The sequence below is a fragment of the Desmodus rotundus genome, chromosome 5, assembly GCF_022682495.2.
Source record: "Desmodus rotundus isolate HL8 chromosome 5, HLdesRot8A.1, whole genome shotgun sequence".
Classification (NCBI taxonomy): domain Eukaryota; kingdom Metazoa; phylum Chordata; class Mammalia; order Chiroptera; family Phyllostomidae; genus Desmodus; species Desmodus rotundus.
Genome location: NC_071391.1, coordinates 88,118,789 through 88,136,817, shown reverse-complemented (window position 1 = coordinate 88,136,817; position 18,029 = coordinate 88,118,789). Strand labels below are relative to the sequence as shown.

Genomic DNA, 18,029 nt, shown 5'->3' with positions numbered 1-18,029 from the left:
AGAGGGTTTGGCCAGAGAGAGGAAAGGAGCTAGGGATGAGGTGGGGAGGGAAGGCCCATCCCTCAGGCCAAAGCAGCCACTCTCTCCTCCAGGGCTTTCAGCCCTTCTTAGACCTTTACTGAGGAATGACTACATGCCAGACACTTTGCAAATGCTCTCATTTAATATTCACAGCTGCACTGTGAGAGTGTAATTACTACCCCCATTTTACAGATGAAGAAACTGAGACTCAGAGTGCATCTTACCCAAGGCCACAAGGTGAGCTGTGAGTGGCAGACCCGTGTGGGAGCTGGAGAGGCTGTTAGACCCACCGTTTCAGCTGTACCACCCCGATCGGGTTGAGAACTTTCAGTTGGGAAGAGTCTTGGGTTACATTTAGTTGGGGGTGAGAATTAAGGGTTCAGCAGCAGCTCAGTCGACCCTGGTCCCCATCTAGAGGATCTCTAAGGCCTGGCAGGGCCTGAGACACGAACACTGGGGTAGGAGGCTCAGATGCTGCAATCATCCCTCCCTCCCTTTAGGAGCAGTCCCTACCTATCCTGAAAACAGATTCCCTCACTCCAGGAAGAAAACCCACTGGTATATTGCTTGTACCTGGTTCAGGGGTCTCAGGAAGGGATAAAAGGAGGTAACAAAGGTGAGAGACTTTCAGAGGGATCTCTGGGCTGCCCTCTGAGGCACACTCCCCCAAACCCCGTCATCCTAGGACAGCCTGGCAGAAAAAGCTAACCCTCTCCACCATGCATACACTCAACAGAATCTTCCCAGCAATTCCCCACAGGCTAGTGGCACAGGGAGCTATAATGCCCCCTAGTGGCCTTATCAAGGAAAAGCAAGAAAAGAAACGGGATCAGCTAGAGAGCAGCCTGTGGACCTCTGCTTGTGTCCTGAATTCACCAGCTCCATTGTCCCCTACATCTTATCCTCCTTAGCCTGTTGTAATACACATCAACCTTGCAGGGTCCTTTCAAAACTCCCTCCTCTTGGAGCCTGTCATCCACGCACCCACTTACCCACTAGCCATCGTCCTGTGTTTCCCAAGCACCACCCCGGCCTTGACCTGCATGTTCCTGCGTTTAAAGCCATGTCAGGGAGCACTGTGCCTGCAGCCCGCCGAGCTAGGAGGGGCTCGGGTAAGAAGTGAAGCTGCTTGACTGGCAAGTGGGGATCAGGTGGGCAGAGGTCGCTGCCATTTGCCAGAAAGTGGTGGGGCATCTCTGATCAGATGGCATGGCTAAGGCTTTTTCACAACACTACCCTCTCTGCCCAGCACTGTGCCTGGTGTGGAGCAGGCCTCTCATAAACATTTACTGGACATCACTACTCAAAGGAGAGGAAAAACACAGGGGAATCAAGGAACTGTTGTTCCCAATGGGACTGGGACTTGGAAAAGGCAAAGGTAGACCAGAAGAACTGGAAAATGGAAGACCTCTGCCCGACCCTACATTCTCAACATCTACACCCAGAAGAGCAGCAAACAGGGTCCACGAACTGTGTCTGTTGTTGCTTTAATTGAACGCAGACTCATTCATAGAAAACAGAAATGCAACCATAGCAGGGAAACGGACATTAAACGGAGTTCTGAAGAAAGATCCAGACCCACCTCCTCTCCCCAGCCCAAGGGAGGGCTACAAAAACAAGCCGGGGAGAATAAAGCATATTCCCATCTGCAAGGCAGAGGCCTGACCTGACCTTCCAACTCCAGCATCTGGAATGGACCAGGTAGGGCAAAGGGGACCCCAGGACCAGAGCTACGAGGGGTCCCCACGCTGGGGCCACTCAGTGTAAACTCCAAGGTTCATATGTATGCACATGTGTGACCAACACAGAACTGGGCTGAAGACTGGATGGAACTCAGGAGCCAGCCCTGGGTCCTAGAGTGAGGCTGGGATGAGGGACAGAGAGGGAAGTGTCATGTCCCTTCCTTGAGCCCCTTTCTATGATAGGCACTGGGGCTGCTGTGATGGTGGAGGAGGCAGGATGGGCTGTGCTCTTTGTAGCCTCCCTCCTTTGCCCCTGGACATTCTTGGGCAATGTCAATGGCACTGAAAGACCCCCCGCTGGGGCTTGGCAGGACTAAGGGCCTGGAAAGAAAAAGGAAGGAAGAGGGTGAGTTGTTTTTTTTTTTCCAATCCTGGGGCTAATCAGTCTGGGGGCTGATGGAATAGGATGGTGACCTCTGAATTCAGCCCCTGAGATCAAGGGCAGTTCCTCACATATGAACTGACCCTCACTGCCAGAGAGCCGGCCAGGGCCATTTGCAGGTCTTAGCACCATAAGCCTGGCCAGTCCCCAAAATCCTTCACCCCATCTATCCTGGCTGACCAGAGTGGGCAGTGATGATAGGCTGGTATGACCCCAAAGAGAAGTGGGTCCCCAGTACAGGCCAAAGAATCAGACTGAGGAATGAAGGGCTCTGGGCCGCAGGCTGGAGGAGAAAGGACAGGTAGAATTCAAGGCATGAGATGGGCAGGGCAACACTTCCCCCCTTTCTCCTACAGAGGGACAAATGGAGAGCCAAGGACAGGGACCTTGGAAGGCCCCAACACTGATAAGAAAGCAACAATTTGGCCAACAACTGGGACTTCAGGTGAGCAGCCCTCCTCCCCGGCAGAGGGCAGTTGCAAGGCTCAAGGCCACCCTGTGACCATCTGGGGCCATCTGGGGCCAAGTCTGGACTAGGCCTTAGTGTCCCACTGCCACCCAGCACTGAGTAGCAGGGCTGGGACTCACACCCCTGGTGCCACAGACTCCAGCAGTGAGGCAGAGGAGCTCAGGGCCCCATGAGTGAAGCAAGGGGCCCGGCTTCCATTAGAAGACATAGATCTTGTCCCGCTGCACGGTGTCCAGGTCATCGTCCAGTGTCAGCAACACCTGGTGGATGGATGTCAAGTCAAGCACAGGAAAGGGGGCAGCCTGTGTCTGCACCCAACCCTCCCTGCTCAGCCAGAAGAGTCTCACATACCAGGAATGACCCAAACATAGCGATGGAGGAGAGGAAGTGCCAGATGTCGTGGTCGTCAAAGAAGTCAAGGAGGATGCAGTCCCGGTTGTGCTCCCTTGACTCTGCAGGGGTTTTCTGGGCAGAAACAGGGAGAGCTGCCTGCGGACCAGCCCCCTCTCCCTCCAGGGCTCTTCCTGGTCCCAGCCCCAGGTGGCAGAGCACTTTCTTTCTGCTGCACCCCTTGTCCTCATCTCCCACATCTAAGAACTGGCTTTTGTTACAAATTTCCCCTGCTCTGCCCTCTCCTTTCTTTCACTCAGACCCTCCTCCCCTCAGATTCTTCTTCCCTTGATGTGAGAGCAGAGGGTTGTCATGGCCTTGAGATGCGAGAAGGCCACAAAGCCTCCTAACTCAGTCCCTGCCTTGGACTCTGCCCTCTGTTCTGATCAGGCCTCCGGGGCTCCTTCAGGCTCATTTTCTTTCCAAAGTACAATTGTCAGCTCACACAGCCCTGCCCAAGCCTGACAGCAGCCATGACCTGTGGCGCTCAAGGTCTATGACTTCTATCCATCAAACACTGGCTGGACCTCACTCTGTATCTGGGGATGCTCTGTGGCTAACCACAGGCTAAGGTTAGAGAGAGAACCAAGAGACACACTCCCTGCCGTCAAGGAGCTCACAGCCTTCACCTGGCTCCCAAATTAGTACATTCACTGAGTCCCAAGTCTTCCCCATCTAGTTCTGCCTCTCTATCATTACACAGGTCAGTGCATCTCTGGGTCACAGGGCCTTCCCCATCACCCAAGGCCTTTAAGGCCAAGAGCAAGACCTGCCTCCTCCAGGAACTTTTCCTGGACCTGCTAATTCACAGAGGGCTCTGTTCACTGCCCTTCTGGACATTCCCTTACCCATCTTGCCTCCACCTTCATTTGGTGTATTATATTGTAAACCGAGAGCCAGGACCTAATAGTCCCTCTCTTCCACTAGATTATAAGTGCCTCAAAGGCAGAGTCCATACCAGACTTAGTTTGGATCCCAGGATTGAAACCTGATCCATGGCAGGGGTCGTAGGAGGCAGAAGACAGAGCCTGACATCTCTGGCTTCAAGCCACAGCTATGCCACTCCTGTATATCCTTACTCAGGTCCCTTATCCTCCCTGAGCCTCAGCTGCCTTGTAAGTACAAGGGGGACCCTCCATGCATGTTGAATGGTAGAGGATTAAACAAGACAGTGGCTGTGAAAGCACTGGCCTGGGGAGCACTCACAAATGGTATTTGAAAAGAAAGCTGGCCATGTGCAGGCTCAAGATGAGCCTGTGGGTAATCCCCCCGCACTCTCAGCAGGCTGACTGCTCACCTGCCAGGTGCTGAGTCCCTGGAAGAAGAAGAAGAGTGCAAAGCCCCAGACCACTGAAGTACAGATGATGCAGAGCAGTGGGATGAGCTTGATCCTTTCCCCGCTCCGGAGCTGGGAGTGGGGGTGGGGAAGGAAAGAGCAGCCTGAGGGCCAGGCTTCGCCCAACCCATTTCCTGCTCTGCCCCAGATGCTGCTCTCCTGGTGCCTTCCAGGCTTTCAGGAAGTCTTCTTGAATTCATACTATCACCTCATATAGTTATACCATTCAACTTGTCCCCACAATAGCAGCCAAGTGTCCTCACTGCTGATGTCCACCCTGGCTGGGCCTCCATGTGCCCAGAATCCTGTGCTGGCAGGGTGTACTGGCCAGGGTGCTCTCCCTGTGCAGAGGGCTCCTCTCTGTTGGATGGCATGAGGGTCCCATGAGAAACACCTGGCTCTCAGAGACCCAAGCCCGCCACAGAATCAGTGAATCCCACCTCTCCAATCCATTCTGCACTGAACAAAGCTCTTACCAACTATGGCCTGAAGTGCTACCAGTTTCACGGGCCATTCTTAAAATCTGAGGGTGCACAGTGAGTGGTTCTTAGGATATAGTTGGTTCCCAGGGGATACATGCAAGAGACATCAGTATCTCCCCTCCTCAAACCTCACTGGCATAGACAGATGGACAGGAAAATTCCCCGTCCCAGTGCTGCCCCAGGCAGGTTGTGCCCATCTCCCTCCCCAAAAGGCAGAGAGCAGGCTCAGTGATCCCCAGTCACCTTCATAATGATGTAGAAGGCAAAGTAAAGAAGCAGGTTGCAGATGCCGATGGCCAAAAGGTAGGAGGCAAAATCATTAGGGCGCATGATGAGTCCGTAGGCAGCCCTGGCAAGGGCAAGGGAGGCTGGTGAAGCAAGGGAGGGCAAGGGCAAGAAGGGCCTGGCCTCACCCAACCCAATGGTTTATTATGACTGTGGCTGTTTCAGAGGCCTACAGAAGATTCTAGAACCCCAGGTGCCAACAAGCTCTCTTGTCAGCCCCCATTTCTCATGCTCAAAGCTTAGAATTTGTCTGTGGCCCCCAAGGCAGCCAGTAGCTGGCCTAGTTTCCAGCTGTCCACCCAGCCAAGTTACCACAGACAGTAGCCAGACTCACAGTGACCAGTTGATAATGTTGCCCATGACCAGCAGCACCATGCGGTCCTAGAGGGAAGCAGAGACACAAGGACTGAGAAAAGAAGAAACACAGGCAGAGAAGTGTGAAGGCCCAAGTCAGCTGGTTGCCCACACCCTGGGCCCTCAGCTTCACCACCATGCCCTCCAGAGGGAAGAGAGCCGGAGGAAGAACAGGGGCTGGGGAGCTGGCAGGTACCGTGTACAGGGGCCCACTACACTGCCGGATACAGTCCGTGTAGAGCACGTGGAGGATCCGACGGCCAACTCCTGAGTCTGCAGAGAGAGAAGGTATGCTACTTTCCCATCCCCAGCCTGCACCAGCTGAGAGCAGGCCTCATCTATTTCCTCATCAGTGATTCCTCCGGGCCCCCTAGGAGAGCCCCCCCCATGAGAACCTGAGTCTCCTGGGACCCAGGCCCCCAAAGCCACACTCCCCTCATTCCATGAGGCCCAGCAGGCCCAGCCCCATGCCCTGGGCATGCCCTCACCCAGCTTCCAGCGGCCCATGTAATAGAGCTGTATGCTGAGGAGCAGGGTGGCAATGATGTGAATGACCGAGAAGACAATCCAGAACGCCGTGTTTCCCTTGCCGAAAACCTGCCAGAGGCCACCAAGGGCAGGGCTGAGGTGCCGAAGCAAGCTGCTCCCTGAGCCCACCCTTCCTCTGGAGGAGCCAGGATGTTGCTCATCCAGGCCAGGGCTCTCTGAGGGGCCAGGGAAGGCACCTCAGGGAAGGAGCAGGGATCTCTCCTGCAGAAGGTGGAGAAGGGGGGTATGCATGTGCATGTGTGTGGACAAGCCCGTGCACCTTTCCTACAGGGTGAGCAGAGCAGGTCAGGGCCTCACCACGCCCACCACAGAGAAGAAGATAACAATGGCCAAGCAGGCATAGGCGCTATAGGCACTGGCATTGATGTCCGGGTGCCGCTTCTGGTAGAGCTTCAGCATGCAGAGCCCGGCGATCATGTACATGAATGATGTGTCTAGGGTGGGGGACAGGGCCATGAGCTATAGCAACATCCACTGAACCTCAGCACGCAATTCCCAGCCCCGACAATCAGAGTGGAAGAGAGCCCCCACACTACCTCAAGGCCACAGAGCGAGATGGTGGTGGGCTGGCAGTTGACCTTGAGCCCTTTAACTGTCCCTGCCACACCATACTGCCACCCACTGGCTGTCACCCACCATCTGACTTCCCCTGACAAGACAACTTAGTCTGAGCACCCTGAGATCAAGGACCATGTCTCAACTATCTTGTTTTTCTCAGTGCTTGCATATGCCTTTCTATAGGAAAGGTGCACAGATTAGTGAAATAGCAACCAGATGCCTATTCTCTGTAAACTAGCATGTGTGCACAGGACACCGAAGCCCTGGAGTCTCCTGTGCAGCTGAGTCTGGGGGATCCCTGCAGGTGACTTAGGAATAGCGGAAGACTCAAGCAGGTCCCTGCTCTAGGTTCAGCCAGGGAAGAGGGAGGCCCCGCTTACCAAACTGGAAGTTGGTGTAGTTGGGGCAGACGTGATAGCAAGCGCTTAGCAGGCCCTCCATCATCAGGGCTGTGCCCATGGCATAGAACAGGCCGAAGTGTTTAGGGATCCCACATTCCTGTCAGGGAGGAGGAAGGGGAGAGCAGAAGTGACGTAGGCAGGGAGGGAGGAAGGGACCCTAAAGAGGGAGCTCATGAGAGAGGAGCAGGCTTAGGCAGAGATGGTGTGTAGGGAGGGCAGGGCATGGCAGTGCTGGGCAGGGCTGAGCTGACCAGGGGCTGGGCAGGACAGGTCAGGGATGGGCACGCCTGACAAGAAGGGTCTGCAGCAGAGGCTTCCGCAGGCGGGGCAGGGGCTCCACACCAGGGCATAGAGGTCATTGCGCAGCAGGGCCCGGTTGTGGTTGATCTCCCGCTGTAGGATGATCAGCAAGAAGAGCAGCCCCAGCAGGATGTACCCCAGGTTGCTGAGTATGTTGTTGAAAGCACTAGAATGGGAGACACAGGGTGCACTGCCTCAGCCTCCCGCTCCATCCTCTTCCCCATCGTGGCAGGCATTCACAGAGCCCCTCCCCCTTCCCCAGGTACACCATTCGCCTGGGGGAGGGGCCTTCCAAGAAGATCCCCACCTGAGGTTGCCCAGCGGGTGAGCACAGAGGAAGTTATAGTAGCAGATGTCCTGATTCCCTGTGACATTCACCACCTGCAGCAGGAAGTGGGAGCAGGAGGGGGACTGCTGAAGCACCCAACTCAGTCCACTGCCTTGGTGAGGAAGGGCCAAGCCCCAGCCCAGGACACACCACCCCATCCCATTCTGCCATGGATAGGAAGTGCCACCACAGCCAACATGTGTGTGCACATGTATACCAGGCAAGTCCTCGTTTTGGCACAGTCACTGTCACACCTCTCTGGGTGTAGCTGAAAATCCTGGGGTGTGACCGTGACTGAAGTTCTTGCCTCAGTACAAAGAAAAGGGAAGGGAAACTGAGACTTACAAAGTCCTAGAACTTTCATTTCAATGAATCCCCGTAACAACTTGGGGAAGGTACCATCACTGAAGCTGTGCTGCCCCCACTTTGCAGATGAAATAACTGATGCTCGGGGAGGTTAAGTGATTTGCTCAAGGTCACCCAGCTGGTAAAAGTTGGGATTTGAACCCAGGGCTGATGACCTAAGACCTGTGCTTGCTCCAGAGCCCCAGGCTGTGAGGCTCTGCACTTGGGGCAGAGTCCTAGACTCTGGCGAAGGGGAGCCTGCAGCTGCGGGGCCAGGGGAGCCAGCCCCACCTTCTCACCGTCTGGTAGGTAATCACCAGCTGCACCACAGGAAGCGCATAGAAGACAGCAATGGTGGCAATGTTCCTGACAAGTGGGAGGACAGTAGTGAGGTAGCAGGACCCAAGAAATGGCCACCCCACCCCACATAACAGGAAGTTCCATTCACCCCATCCACTCACCAGAAGTAGATCTGGTACTTTTTCCGCAGAACACGTTTGTCCTTGCGTGCCAAGTCGGCCACATAGAGGTATTGCTGGGGAGAAGCTAGAGTGAGCGCCCTTTCCAACCACCTGGAAGAGGTCCCTCTTGCCCAGGTGAGAAAAGACCAAGAGAGGCCAGACGCTGCTGGGCAGGGAGCTCAGCCATCCCATTGCTGCTGGCCAAGCAGCCCAGAAGGGCTGGGAAGCAAGTCAGTTTCCCCTGAAATCTGTCCTGCCCCATCTGAGCTCTTTCCTACCCCAGGGGGAGATATACCAGGGCCTGAACACAGAATCTCTCTTCCTTGAGGAACCCCCGACCGGGGCCAACCCTATGATGTCAGACCTTGGTGCGAATGACATTCTTGTCTGATTCGATGTCAGTCAATGTGTCATAATCATCCTCCTCCACGGAGCTCATGGAGTCTAGTCGTGGCCGTGTGCCCACAGGTTCAAGAGAGCGGCCTGGAGTGAGCAGGGAGAATGGTTTCCCAGTGGGCACGGAGCTCGAAGCCTGTCTCCACCCACCTGGGGCAATTGTCACAATTACTAAGCAATACAAAGAGGCAAAATGTAGGCTCAGATCAGGGATGGAGGTGGGCTCAGGCTCTGAGGGGGGAAGTACCAAATCCTCCTAAGTCCTTGAGGGGAACCAGGGTGGACTCTGCAGAGAGGTCACTCAGTAGGGACTGCTCCAGCCATGCCACCCTCTCTGAGCTAAGGTTTCCAGGCCAGGACACTGAGCAGACCCCAGGCCCCAGCCACAAGCAGCAGGACTGAATTTGGCAGAAGTCATGCTGATTAGAAGGTGCCCAGCTGTGCGGGTTCTGAGAAGACACTGGGTAAAGACACAGGGGGCTCTCGGGTGCAGGCAAGGGTCAGAGGCTGCCTCTAGGAAGTGCACCTGCTGCTTTAGCCTATTCTTTTCTTGTGCCTTTAGAAGCTTCCTCCTGTGACCCTGCCTGACCAAATCCCCTAAAGGCCAGGACATGGTACCCCTGCCCACAAGCCCTAACCCAAAAGGCCAGGGAGTGAGGGTGCTGGCAAACATGACAGCAAACCAGAATATCTGGCTCAGGGGTAGGTGGGGTACCAGCCCACCAGTGCCTGCTCATCTCAAAAGACACAAGAGCTGTCAATCATTGGCATTAGGTGGGGAAGCCATGCACAAAGCATCTTTTGGCCCCGGAGCCTCCTGGCTCCAGTCAACCACCCTGGCAGGAGCTGATTGGCAGAGCAGCTCCCCACCTCCCCACATCTACCCATGGCAATGCACAGCTGCCGCATCTGGCCAAAGGGAAGGCGCCGCTTGAACTGGTCGTGTCCTTCAAAGGAAAGGGAAAGTTACCGGGGAAGTGGAGCCATGGAGGGAAGGCTGAGGGAGAAGAGGGGTGGGAGATAGCAGGCCCTTCCCTATCCCAGCGTCTGGCATAAGAGGCAACCACCCACCATCAGGTTTTGCCCAGCCAGCACCAGCCCTGCACCACACCACTGGGCCCTGCCTGGCCTGCTCACCCTGGTAACTGCAGGAGAGGTCTCCGGTATCCATGCTGTCAACCAGACCCTCGGTGGATCCAGAACACTGTTCTGTAGAATAAAACTGGTGAACACAGACCTCAGGGAAGGGGATGCTAGACCCATCCCCAAGGAGCTCCAAGGAGGCTGGCTACCAATTTGCACCTTAGAGGTGACAGCCTCAGGAGACTAGGTTGTGAGTGGACCAGCACAATCTCTGGCATTGACACATACCAAAAGAACCATAGTTGTAACCCTCGTAAGGGGAGCTACCAGGGAAGGAGTTGGCCAGGACCCGAGGATGACCTGCAACGAGACATCAAGGTCCTCTTAGCCCTAGAAGCAGAGAGAGGCCGAAAGCCAGAGAGAAGAGAGACACAGAGTAGCCATGGCAGCAACAAAGAATAAGCACCAATCACAGCAAGCACAGCTCACTCCCTCCACCAACACCCACCCTGACCTCCCTCCCATGTATGTCCCCAAAGAAAACACTAGCCACCCTGTGTTCCCCATAGAGACAGAGCAATCTCAAGGAATTGATGCATCTAAGTTACCAGCAGCAAGGACAGCCAACGGTGGCCTGCCCAGGTCCCACCTGACACCCCTAGTGCTTCCCCCGTCTCCCCTACTCTGGACTCCAGCTCCTCTGCCCACAGCACCTGGAGCTTACCAAGGAGAGAAGCTGAGACAGAAGGTCCAAGCAGGAGGGAGGACAGAAAGAGAGAGGGATGGAAGGGAAGAAGAGAGAATGAAAGGTTAATAATCCCAGAGACTGTGAGCCCCATTGTCCGAGGCAGACAAACAGCACAGCTAGATCCAGAGCGTCAATCAAGTGGCAGCCTTTCAGACAAGCACACTAGGGATGCACAGGAACAGTAGCCCAACCCCACGTCTACCTGTAGTGTTACTCCCGACTTGAACACCCAGAAGCCCCTAGAGAGCCTCCTCCAACCCCCAAGGGAACTATCGATCACTATCCCCTCCAAAACATCAAGCATACTCTGCCCTCCCACTCAGGCCCTCTGCAGGTACCGCTTTCTGGGCAGGCTCGGTCCATAGTCACCAGAAGGGTCTTCTTCCTCTGCCTGCAGGGACAGAATCCAGAAGCAAACCAGAGGGGCAGACCAAGGATCCCTCCTACGCAGGGCTGGCCTGCCTTCCACCCTCTCCATCCCATAACCCTGTCCTTCATTCACGATCCTATGGTTCTTCCCAGGCTGGGAAGCCATGTGGAGTCTCCCTGCTTGGAAAGGTTGAGAGAAGGGGAGGCTGAGAAAGGTTGAGAGAAAGGTTTCCAGAGGAGAGGCTCCTGGACCACAGACCCTAACAGGGGTCTGCTTAGGGTCCCCTCTGCCCTGTGGACAGTGTGGAAGACTACCCTGGACTGGCTCAGATCCTGCCAGGCCATTTCCCCCACATCCCCTGCCCAATGTAACCCAGAACAGGGGAGGGCCCAGAAGTTCCACTTTACCTCCAGTTCTCCCAACAGGCCAGAAGAATGGTCAGAAGGTAGAAGGAGAGAAATATGCCCAGGCAAAAAAGCATCCCACCCACGTAGGCCTCAGCTGTTGGGAAAGAAGCAGGAAGCTGAACACATCAACCATGACACAGGGCCCAGCCTAACCTCTCACCACTTCTCCCCTCAAATGTAGTGACCCAGCCAGTGTGAACAATTGGCTGCTCCCCAAATCCACCAGACTCTGACATGACTCCTGTCTGTGCTTGTGTTGCTCCCTCTGCAAGAACTTTCTCCTCTACATCTTTCTCAAAAACTCCATCTTGACTTAACCTTCAAAACACAGCTCGGGGACTTTGTCCTCTAGGAAACTTTCTCTGTCCTGTGTTCCCACTGTGACCTGTCCTTTGCTCATCACAGCTCTCAGCTCCCTTGCAGCCACAGGCTCCTGTCTCTCTGGGCAGGAGCTCCTTGAGGGCTGTCGCTGCAGCACAGCACCCAGCATACAGAAGGTGCTTGACAAATATTTGCTGAATAAAGAATCCGTGTAGGAGAGGCAGCTTCTTTCCCCTGCCATCACAATCTCTTATTTTTATCCTATACTTTCCAGTTTACAAAGGGCCCTATTCAAGTACTCAGTAAATATATACTGAGCATGACTAAAGGGCCTGGTACTTTCCTAATTTTGCACTAAACCTCCCAACTTAGTGAGACTAGCAGGACAGACCCTGACACCTCTGTTACAGAGACGGGATAACTGAGGTTCAGTGAGATTGCACTGCTCTGAAGTGGCACAGAGAGAACTAGACAGAACTCAGCACTTTACTCTGTAGTCATGGACTATGTACAGAGTTATATTGGGACTCACCTCCCGGCCCTCCCATCATGAGGCCTACCAAGAACACTGCCATGTTCCTAGCCCATCGGCCTGGCTGAGTAGGTCCTCATCACCCTTCCTACCCTAGGTCTGAGAGGAAGAGCCAGAGGCCGGTCCATCCCCACTCAGCCACCCACACTCACACGTGACTGCTTGAGATACCAGCACTGACAGGGTTTTCTGGCGGTGCCCTTGATCAACCGGTTCATCTGGAAGTAAAATGTCAAATTGGCAAACAAAGGGCTACCTGGAACTTAGCTAGAGTTGGTGGGACCAGTCCTGGGAGAGTCTGGAGCCAAAAACGCGTGTCCCACCATGTCCACCAATCAGTCACGCAGCCTGTTCTACCTCCCAGGAAATGACCAAGACCTCTCTATCCCCAACTGGGCCTGGGGCACAAAATTACCTTCTCCAAAGGGGTAGAAAGGCAAGGAACCCCCACAGGCCTGGTCTTCTGTCTTTACCACCACCACCACGTAGAAGCTGTTGCTTGGGAAGTCTTTGCGCTGCAGGATAATGATGATGATGACGATGACGACATCATTACCATTGTCATCACTATATTATCGTCATCACCATCACCATCCTTTCCTGAATATCTACTTTGGGCCAGAAATTATGCTAAACTCTCTTTTTATATTATTTTACTTAATGCTTCCAAAGATCCTTATGAGATAGCACCATCATTATCCCTGTTGGACAGGCTTAGCAGTTAGCTTAGGGTCACACGGACAGTGAGTGGTAGAGGCGAGATTACCTGACTCCAGAGCCCAAAGCCGGAACCTATACCGTGGCCAGTGAGCAAATATGTGCGTACCTCACCATCACAGGGCCCATGGGTGCCCTATTACAGGGTATGCACTGGCCAGGGGAAAAAGGGAAGGGGCCATGGTGCCTCCATCACCTGCATGACTGAATGTGAGATGAATGTATGGCCGCCCCCTCCCTGCCTGGAGCATAGGTTCCAGCCTTTGCCAAGTGCAGGCGCAAAGCCTCAGCTAGGGCTCCTTTCCTCTCCTTGATATCAATATAGTAAGTGAAGTAGCTATAACAAGTAGAAAGGGTATACTGCTTTCCTGTCCCCAAAGGCAGGGATTATGATTTAATTCTCATACATATCAGGGACCCAAAGTCTCAGGGACCAATGGGCCCAGACTCAGTCTTGTGGATAGGGGAGGAATGGGGCAGGGGAAAAGGAGCAGGAATTTGGAAAGCTAATCACCAGCCACATCTCCTACAGGCCCATGTGCGTTTCCTACCTGCACAGTGATGGCTGCCTTCTTGGTCATAGTCTGGTACATGCCGATGAAGGCTACATTGTTGTCTAGGTCATAGACGGGGCACTATAGAGGATGAGGGAAAAAGCAGATGCAGGGACCTGGGCTCTGTCCCCTCTGGTTAGCAGCCCTGTTATCCACTGGTAGAGTGTAGAAGGGCAGGCCACTTACCAGGACATCCTGGATAGAGATGACTGAGCAGGGGAAGGCCTTGGTGGAGGTCACCTTGACAATCACCGAGTCCACTCCCTCCGGGAACTCATACTTGAAGTACTGAGGGCAAAGGGAGGGTGGCAAGGAGAGCCCTGTCTCATTAGGATGCCCTCTCTGTCCCTCTAGAAGGGGACAGTGTGAATTCTCTCAGGGTTGGGCACTGGAGGCTTTCTGACGAGAAAGGCCTTCACTATAAGCAACCCCATTTTCTGTCTGTGTACCACTCCTTTTGACCCCAGCTGGGTACTCAGGGCAATACCCGTGTGGCAAGTTGGCAAGTTGGAAAGATGGCAGCCAGGCCCCATGTCTCTGCACTTCCCATGCTCCTTGCCTCTACCACTTTGGGGCCAGAGCCTGTTTCCAGTATTTCCAGGTAGAGTCCAGCCAACTTCAAACTCCCAGCAAAGGCCACCAACCACTCCCACTCCCACATGTAAGCTTCCCCATTTCTTCTCTTGAGGGGGAGTCAACAGGGGATCTTACCTGAGGCTGGGCTGCTGTGGTATTGAAGCTAAAGTACTCCCCAGTCCTGTAGGGCAGAGAAGAGCCCCCAAGGTCACTCCCAGGGCTTAAGAAGGAAGCCAGTCCCATGGTCCCCTCACTTTCCCCTGCAGACCTGAGCATGAAGTTGTCCATTCGGCTGACCTGGAGCTGGTATGTGGTATTGACTGGTGACAGGGTGGACACATCCACGTAGAAGAACTGGACCTCAGACTCATTCTTGGTTGGGGGCTGACAGAGCGTTCGTTCCACCTTTTGGTAGAGGTACTTGCGCTGAAACCTATGGCCCAAAGCAGAGAGTCTGGACGTGACTATTGTCTCAACCAGGATTCCTCCACTCTGGGTGTCTACCACCCCTCACCCCTACCCACACTGGGCTGACAGAATCTGGGCTGGCTGGCTTGGTCCTCATGCTGTTGAGCAGCCTCCTGGGTCTAGTGATGGGAAAGAGAGACAGAGGGGCCCCTGGGTGGTCTGAGGCCCCAGATAAGGACCTGGGTGAGGCTCTGAGCAAGGCCTGACCTAGGCCTACTCCCTCCCTGATCCCCAGGTCCTACTCACAGCCCTCGCAGGATTAGGGGCACCTGGAAGGACACCACAGCCTCCTTCTGGCGGACCACAAACAGCAATGGAGCCCCCTTCTGTTTATTCAGGACATTCACAGACACACGCACGCCTTCTGTCTGCAGAATGAGATGGAAATGCCCCTTAGTCAAGCCTGTGGTGATACTACCTCTGCCACCTGGGACACATGGACCCAGAGACTTCGAGCCCTGACCTCAATTGTGCCAAATGCTTTGTTCTTTCCCCATCCTGGTTAGGTTGAGAAGCTATCCATGCCCCTTCTGCCAGGGCAGCCCCAAGTCTATGGGAGGGACCAGTGCTGACTTAAAGGAGAGGCTTATGGGAGACACAAGTTTCTGATGGCAGGGCAATAAGACCCAAACAACTCAGGGCCTCGCTCCCAACAGGAAGCACATTGGAGATCTCAGGCATCTCCAGGGTATCCCATTCCTATCCATGTTCATGGGACGCACATGCTTGCACACATGTGCATGTACACACGTGGACATGGGAGCAAAACCTGCTCCTCCTCTTTCTTCCTTACGAGCTAGAAGCTCCTATTCAATAACTAACCTGGGGGTGGGGATGGACACACAGGGATTGTCGAGAGCCAAGAAAGCTAAATTCTATCCCTAGCTCTGACCAAGGGTTAGGGCTGTGGAGAAGTCACTTCACGTCTCTGAGCTTCAATTTCCTCCTCTATAAAATGGAGACACACTCAGTCTTGGTGCTGTACAGAAAAGTATATTGGACAGCAGGAGTTTAAGGAAAAAATAAAACTAAATAAATCCCGTGAATCTTATTATTGGACTGCTGAAACCCAAGTGCTAGGGCAGCATTTCACAAAGGGACAGGCCACAGCTCTCAGGGTAACCATAGATATAGGGAAAAAAAGAAAAAAATACTTTAAACTTTTGGAGATCAAGCTTTACAGAACCAGGCACTGAAGGCAGATCCTGGCTTGTTACAGAAACCAAATCTCTCCCCATCCTGAAAAAAAAATCAGATTCCCATTCTCAACTCCACTGCTTCCCAGTAAATGCAGTCATGGAGAGAACTGCAAAAGAGACCATACAGCCAGGCTGCAAGAATTCTCCAAATTTCAGCTCTAGACTTCCCAGACCTAGCTAAGCCCATGGTCAACTCACAGCCAGGGAAGAAACATAAATGAAGTCAGGGTGAGGCATATTCTCCACAGTAGACAAACTCCCTCTCTCCTCCAGTCCAGCTTGGGGTTGGCCTCATTTTTGCCACCTGCATCTTACAAGGCTTTCTAAGACTGGAGGAGGTCTGGGATGTTCCCAGCAGTTCCGACAGCCCCGGAAGTCCTGTATTTATCTTCCCAGGCGGCTCAGCTCTAACTCTTGCCTGGGCAGAGCCTTGCAGGCAGAGCCTGTCTCATACCCCTGGGGTTTTCTGGGTCAAGCCCAGTAGCAAGCCCGCTTCCTCTTGCCCGCAGACCCCACAGAGCTCTCAGACTCTGGCTGCTGGGTAGTGAGCAGGTCAGTCCTGCTCAGTCCACATCTGGTGGAAGGAGGCAGTCGTGAGAAAATAGGAATGAGGCACCTTCAGAGCCTGGCCATAGGGAGCTTCGGAGAAACAATGGTGGCAAAAGGAGGAGGATTGGTCAAGAAGGTCCAGCATGGTTCAGGGAAACGGAAGGTACCCAGTGGGGCAGTTCGTCCATGGGGAACTGACAGAACCGCCCGGTCTGCTCGCTCATTCCCCAGCCCCAGCCCAGCCCCAGCCCTCACCCGGTTGCGGGTCACAGTATGGTTGAAGGTATAGATGTTGACCAGCTCGCTGTTGACCTCATCCACGTAGGTGCGCTCAAACTCGGCGTCTTTCTGCGAGACGTTCTTGGGCCCCAGAAGCCCCGGATGGCTATCGACCGAAGCCACCAAAAGCGCCAAGAAGGGCAAGCCCAGAACGAACATGGCCCCAGCAGGGCGGCGGCGGCGGCAGCGACAGGACACAGGACACCTCCGGGACAGGTTGCGGCTTCGGCCGCAGCTTCCACCATCTCACCAGGACCAGAACTTTAACCCAGGCCTGAGATTAGGAAACGTCCCCTCCCCGGAGCCGCAGAGACGCTCTTAGGAGCACCAGAGGGGAGGGGCGGCAAAGACGAGGAGGGGAAGGTGTGGGGTCCGGGTCTCTCAGGCAGGGGCCTCAGATCGCGAGGGGCTGAGCACGGTTCCGAGACCCTGCGGCCATCCGCCAGGGCCTGGAGCTAGGGGGCGCTGGTTCCTGAAAGCCTGCAGATGCCGGGAAAGGGGAGGGAGGAAAGGTGGGGAAGCCGGCCGGCCGGAGAGGCGTCCACGAAGGGAGGGAAGTCTGAGGGTGAAGAGCGTGATAGCTGGTAGTCGCCGGACGCCGCGCAGCCGGGCCAGTAGAGTACGAGCCCTTTAAGGGCAGGCAGGCTCGGCGGTTCCGGCGCTCCAGACTGGGAAAAGTGTGGAGCTCGGCGAAGCGGTAAACAGCCGGGCGGCGGGCCCTTCGGCTGACGTCAGGGGAAACTGACACAGATTTAAAGGGCCAGGTTCCGGACAGGGAGTTAAAGGGGCCGTAGCACTCCAGCTGGATGCCTTCGAGTCCTTTTCCGTTACTGCCTTCTCTTTCGTTATTCTGCCCCTCTTTGGAAGCTCACTTTGGAATAGACGAATGTTTCCATGAAGGATTTCCAAGTGTTGGATTCTTGTTAACCAATTCCCTTTGCTCAAACTTAGGGATAGGATCCCCCACTCCCATTACCACTAACATTCTCCACTCCGGGCTTTTTTTCTTCTGGGATCTTAAGAAATGAAGAATTAGGGAACAAACAGGACAGTCGCCCTGATGGCCGGGGGGTAATTTAAGCAGAATTGGAGGTGGAATCCCTGTGCAATCTCACCTTCCCCTGCAGCGGCCGCACAGCTTCAGCGATGCCTTAAAAGTTTAGGGGCTTTCTCCTCTTCTCTATAGAGGCAGCTACAAAGCTCATTGAAAGATAGTGACTTTCAGTGTAAATTGGTGAAAACTTTTCTACAAAATATTTTGGCACTGTGTTTCAAGAAGCTTCAAGAGCTTTATACTCTTTGACCCAGTAATTCCATTTCTGAGACTCTATCCGAAGGAAATACAGATGAAAATGTGTGGGTTGCTATCCCTATCACTCTGATATTTATAATATAAACCGTAAAGCTTAAATGTCCATAACGAGTGA

General features: G+C 54.2%; 1 protein-coding gene across 6 annotated transcripts; it reads right to left on the bottom strand.

Moving 5' to 3' along the window:
• Nucleotides 1-1,492: 1,492 nt before the first annotated feature.
• SIDT2 (SID1 transmembrane family member 2) lies at nt 1,493-17,709 on the bottom strand. Of its 6 annotated transcripts, XR_008426838.2 has the most exons (29): nt 16,579-17,709; nt 14,822-14,943; nt 14,632-14,694; nt 14,376-14,540; nt 14,243-14,288; nt 13,718-13,819; nt 13,529-13,612; nt 12,676-12,775; nt 12,413-12,478; nt 11,408-11,501; nt 10,969-11,021; nt 10,171-10,242; nt 9,937-10,008; nt 9,684-9,746; nt 8,768-8,886; nt 8,404-8,477; nt 8,242-8,308; nt 7,577-7,650; nt 7,312-7,435; nt 6,949-7,066; nt 6,308-6,444; nt 5,950-6,058; nt 5,658-5,734; nt 5,442-5,488; nt 5,066-5,171; nt 4,302-4,412; nt 2,966-3,079; nt 2,734-2,874; nt 1,493-2,084 (listed from the first exon to the last, which is right to left on the bottom strand). XR_008426838.2 is itself a non-coding variant. In XM_024570748.4 (28 exons), the coding sequence occupies exons 1-28, from the start codon at nt 16,759-16,761 to the stop codon at nt 2,812-2,814; spliced, it is 2,625 nt and encodes an 874-aa protein (XP_024426516.1). In that variant the 5' UTR covers nt 16,762-17,709; the 3' UTR covers nt 1,493-2,811. The 6 variants fall into 6 exon arrangements, 5 of the variants coding, with proteins under 5 accessions (XP_024426516.1, XP_053780129.1, XP_024426519.1 ...); XM_024570748.4 differs by having other exon boundaries at nt 1,493-2,874; XM_053924154.2 differs by lacking the exon at nt 9,684-9,746 and having other exon boundaries at nt 1,493-2,874; nt 16,579-17,706.
• Nucleotides 17,710-18,029: the final 320 nt, after the last annotated feature.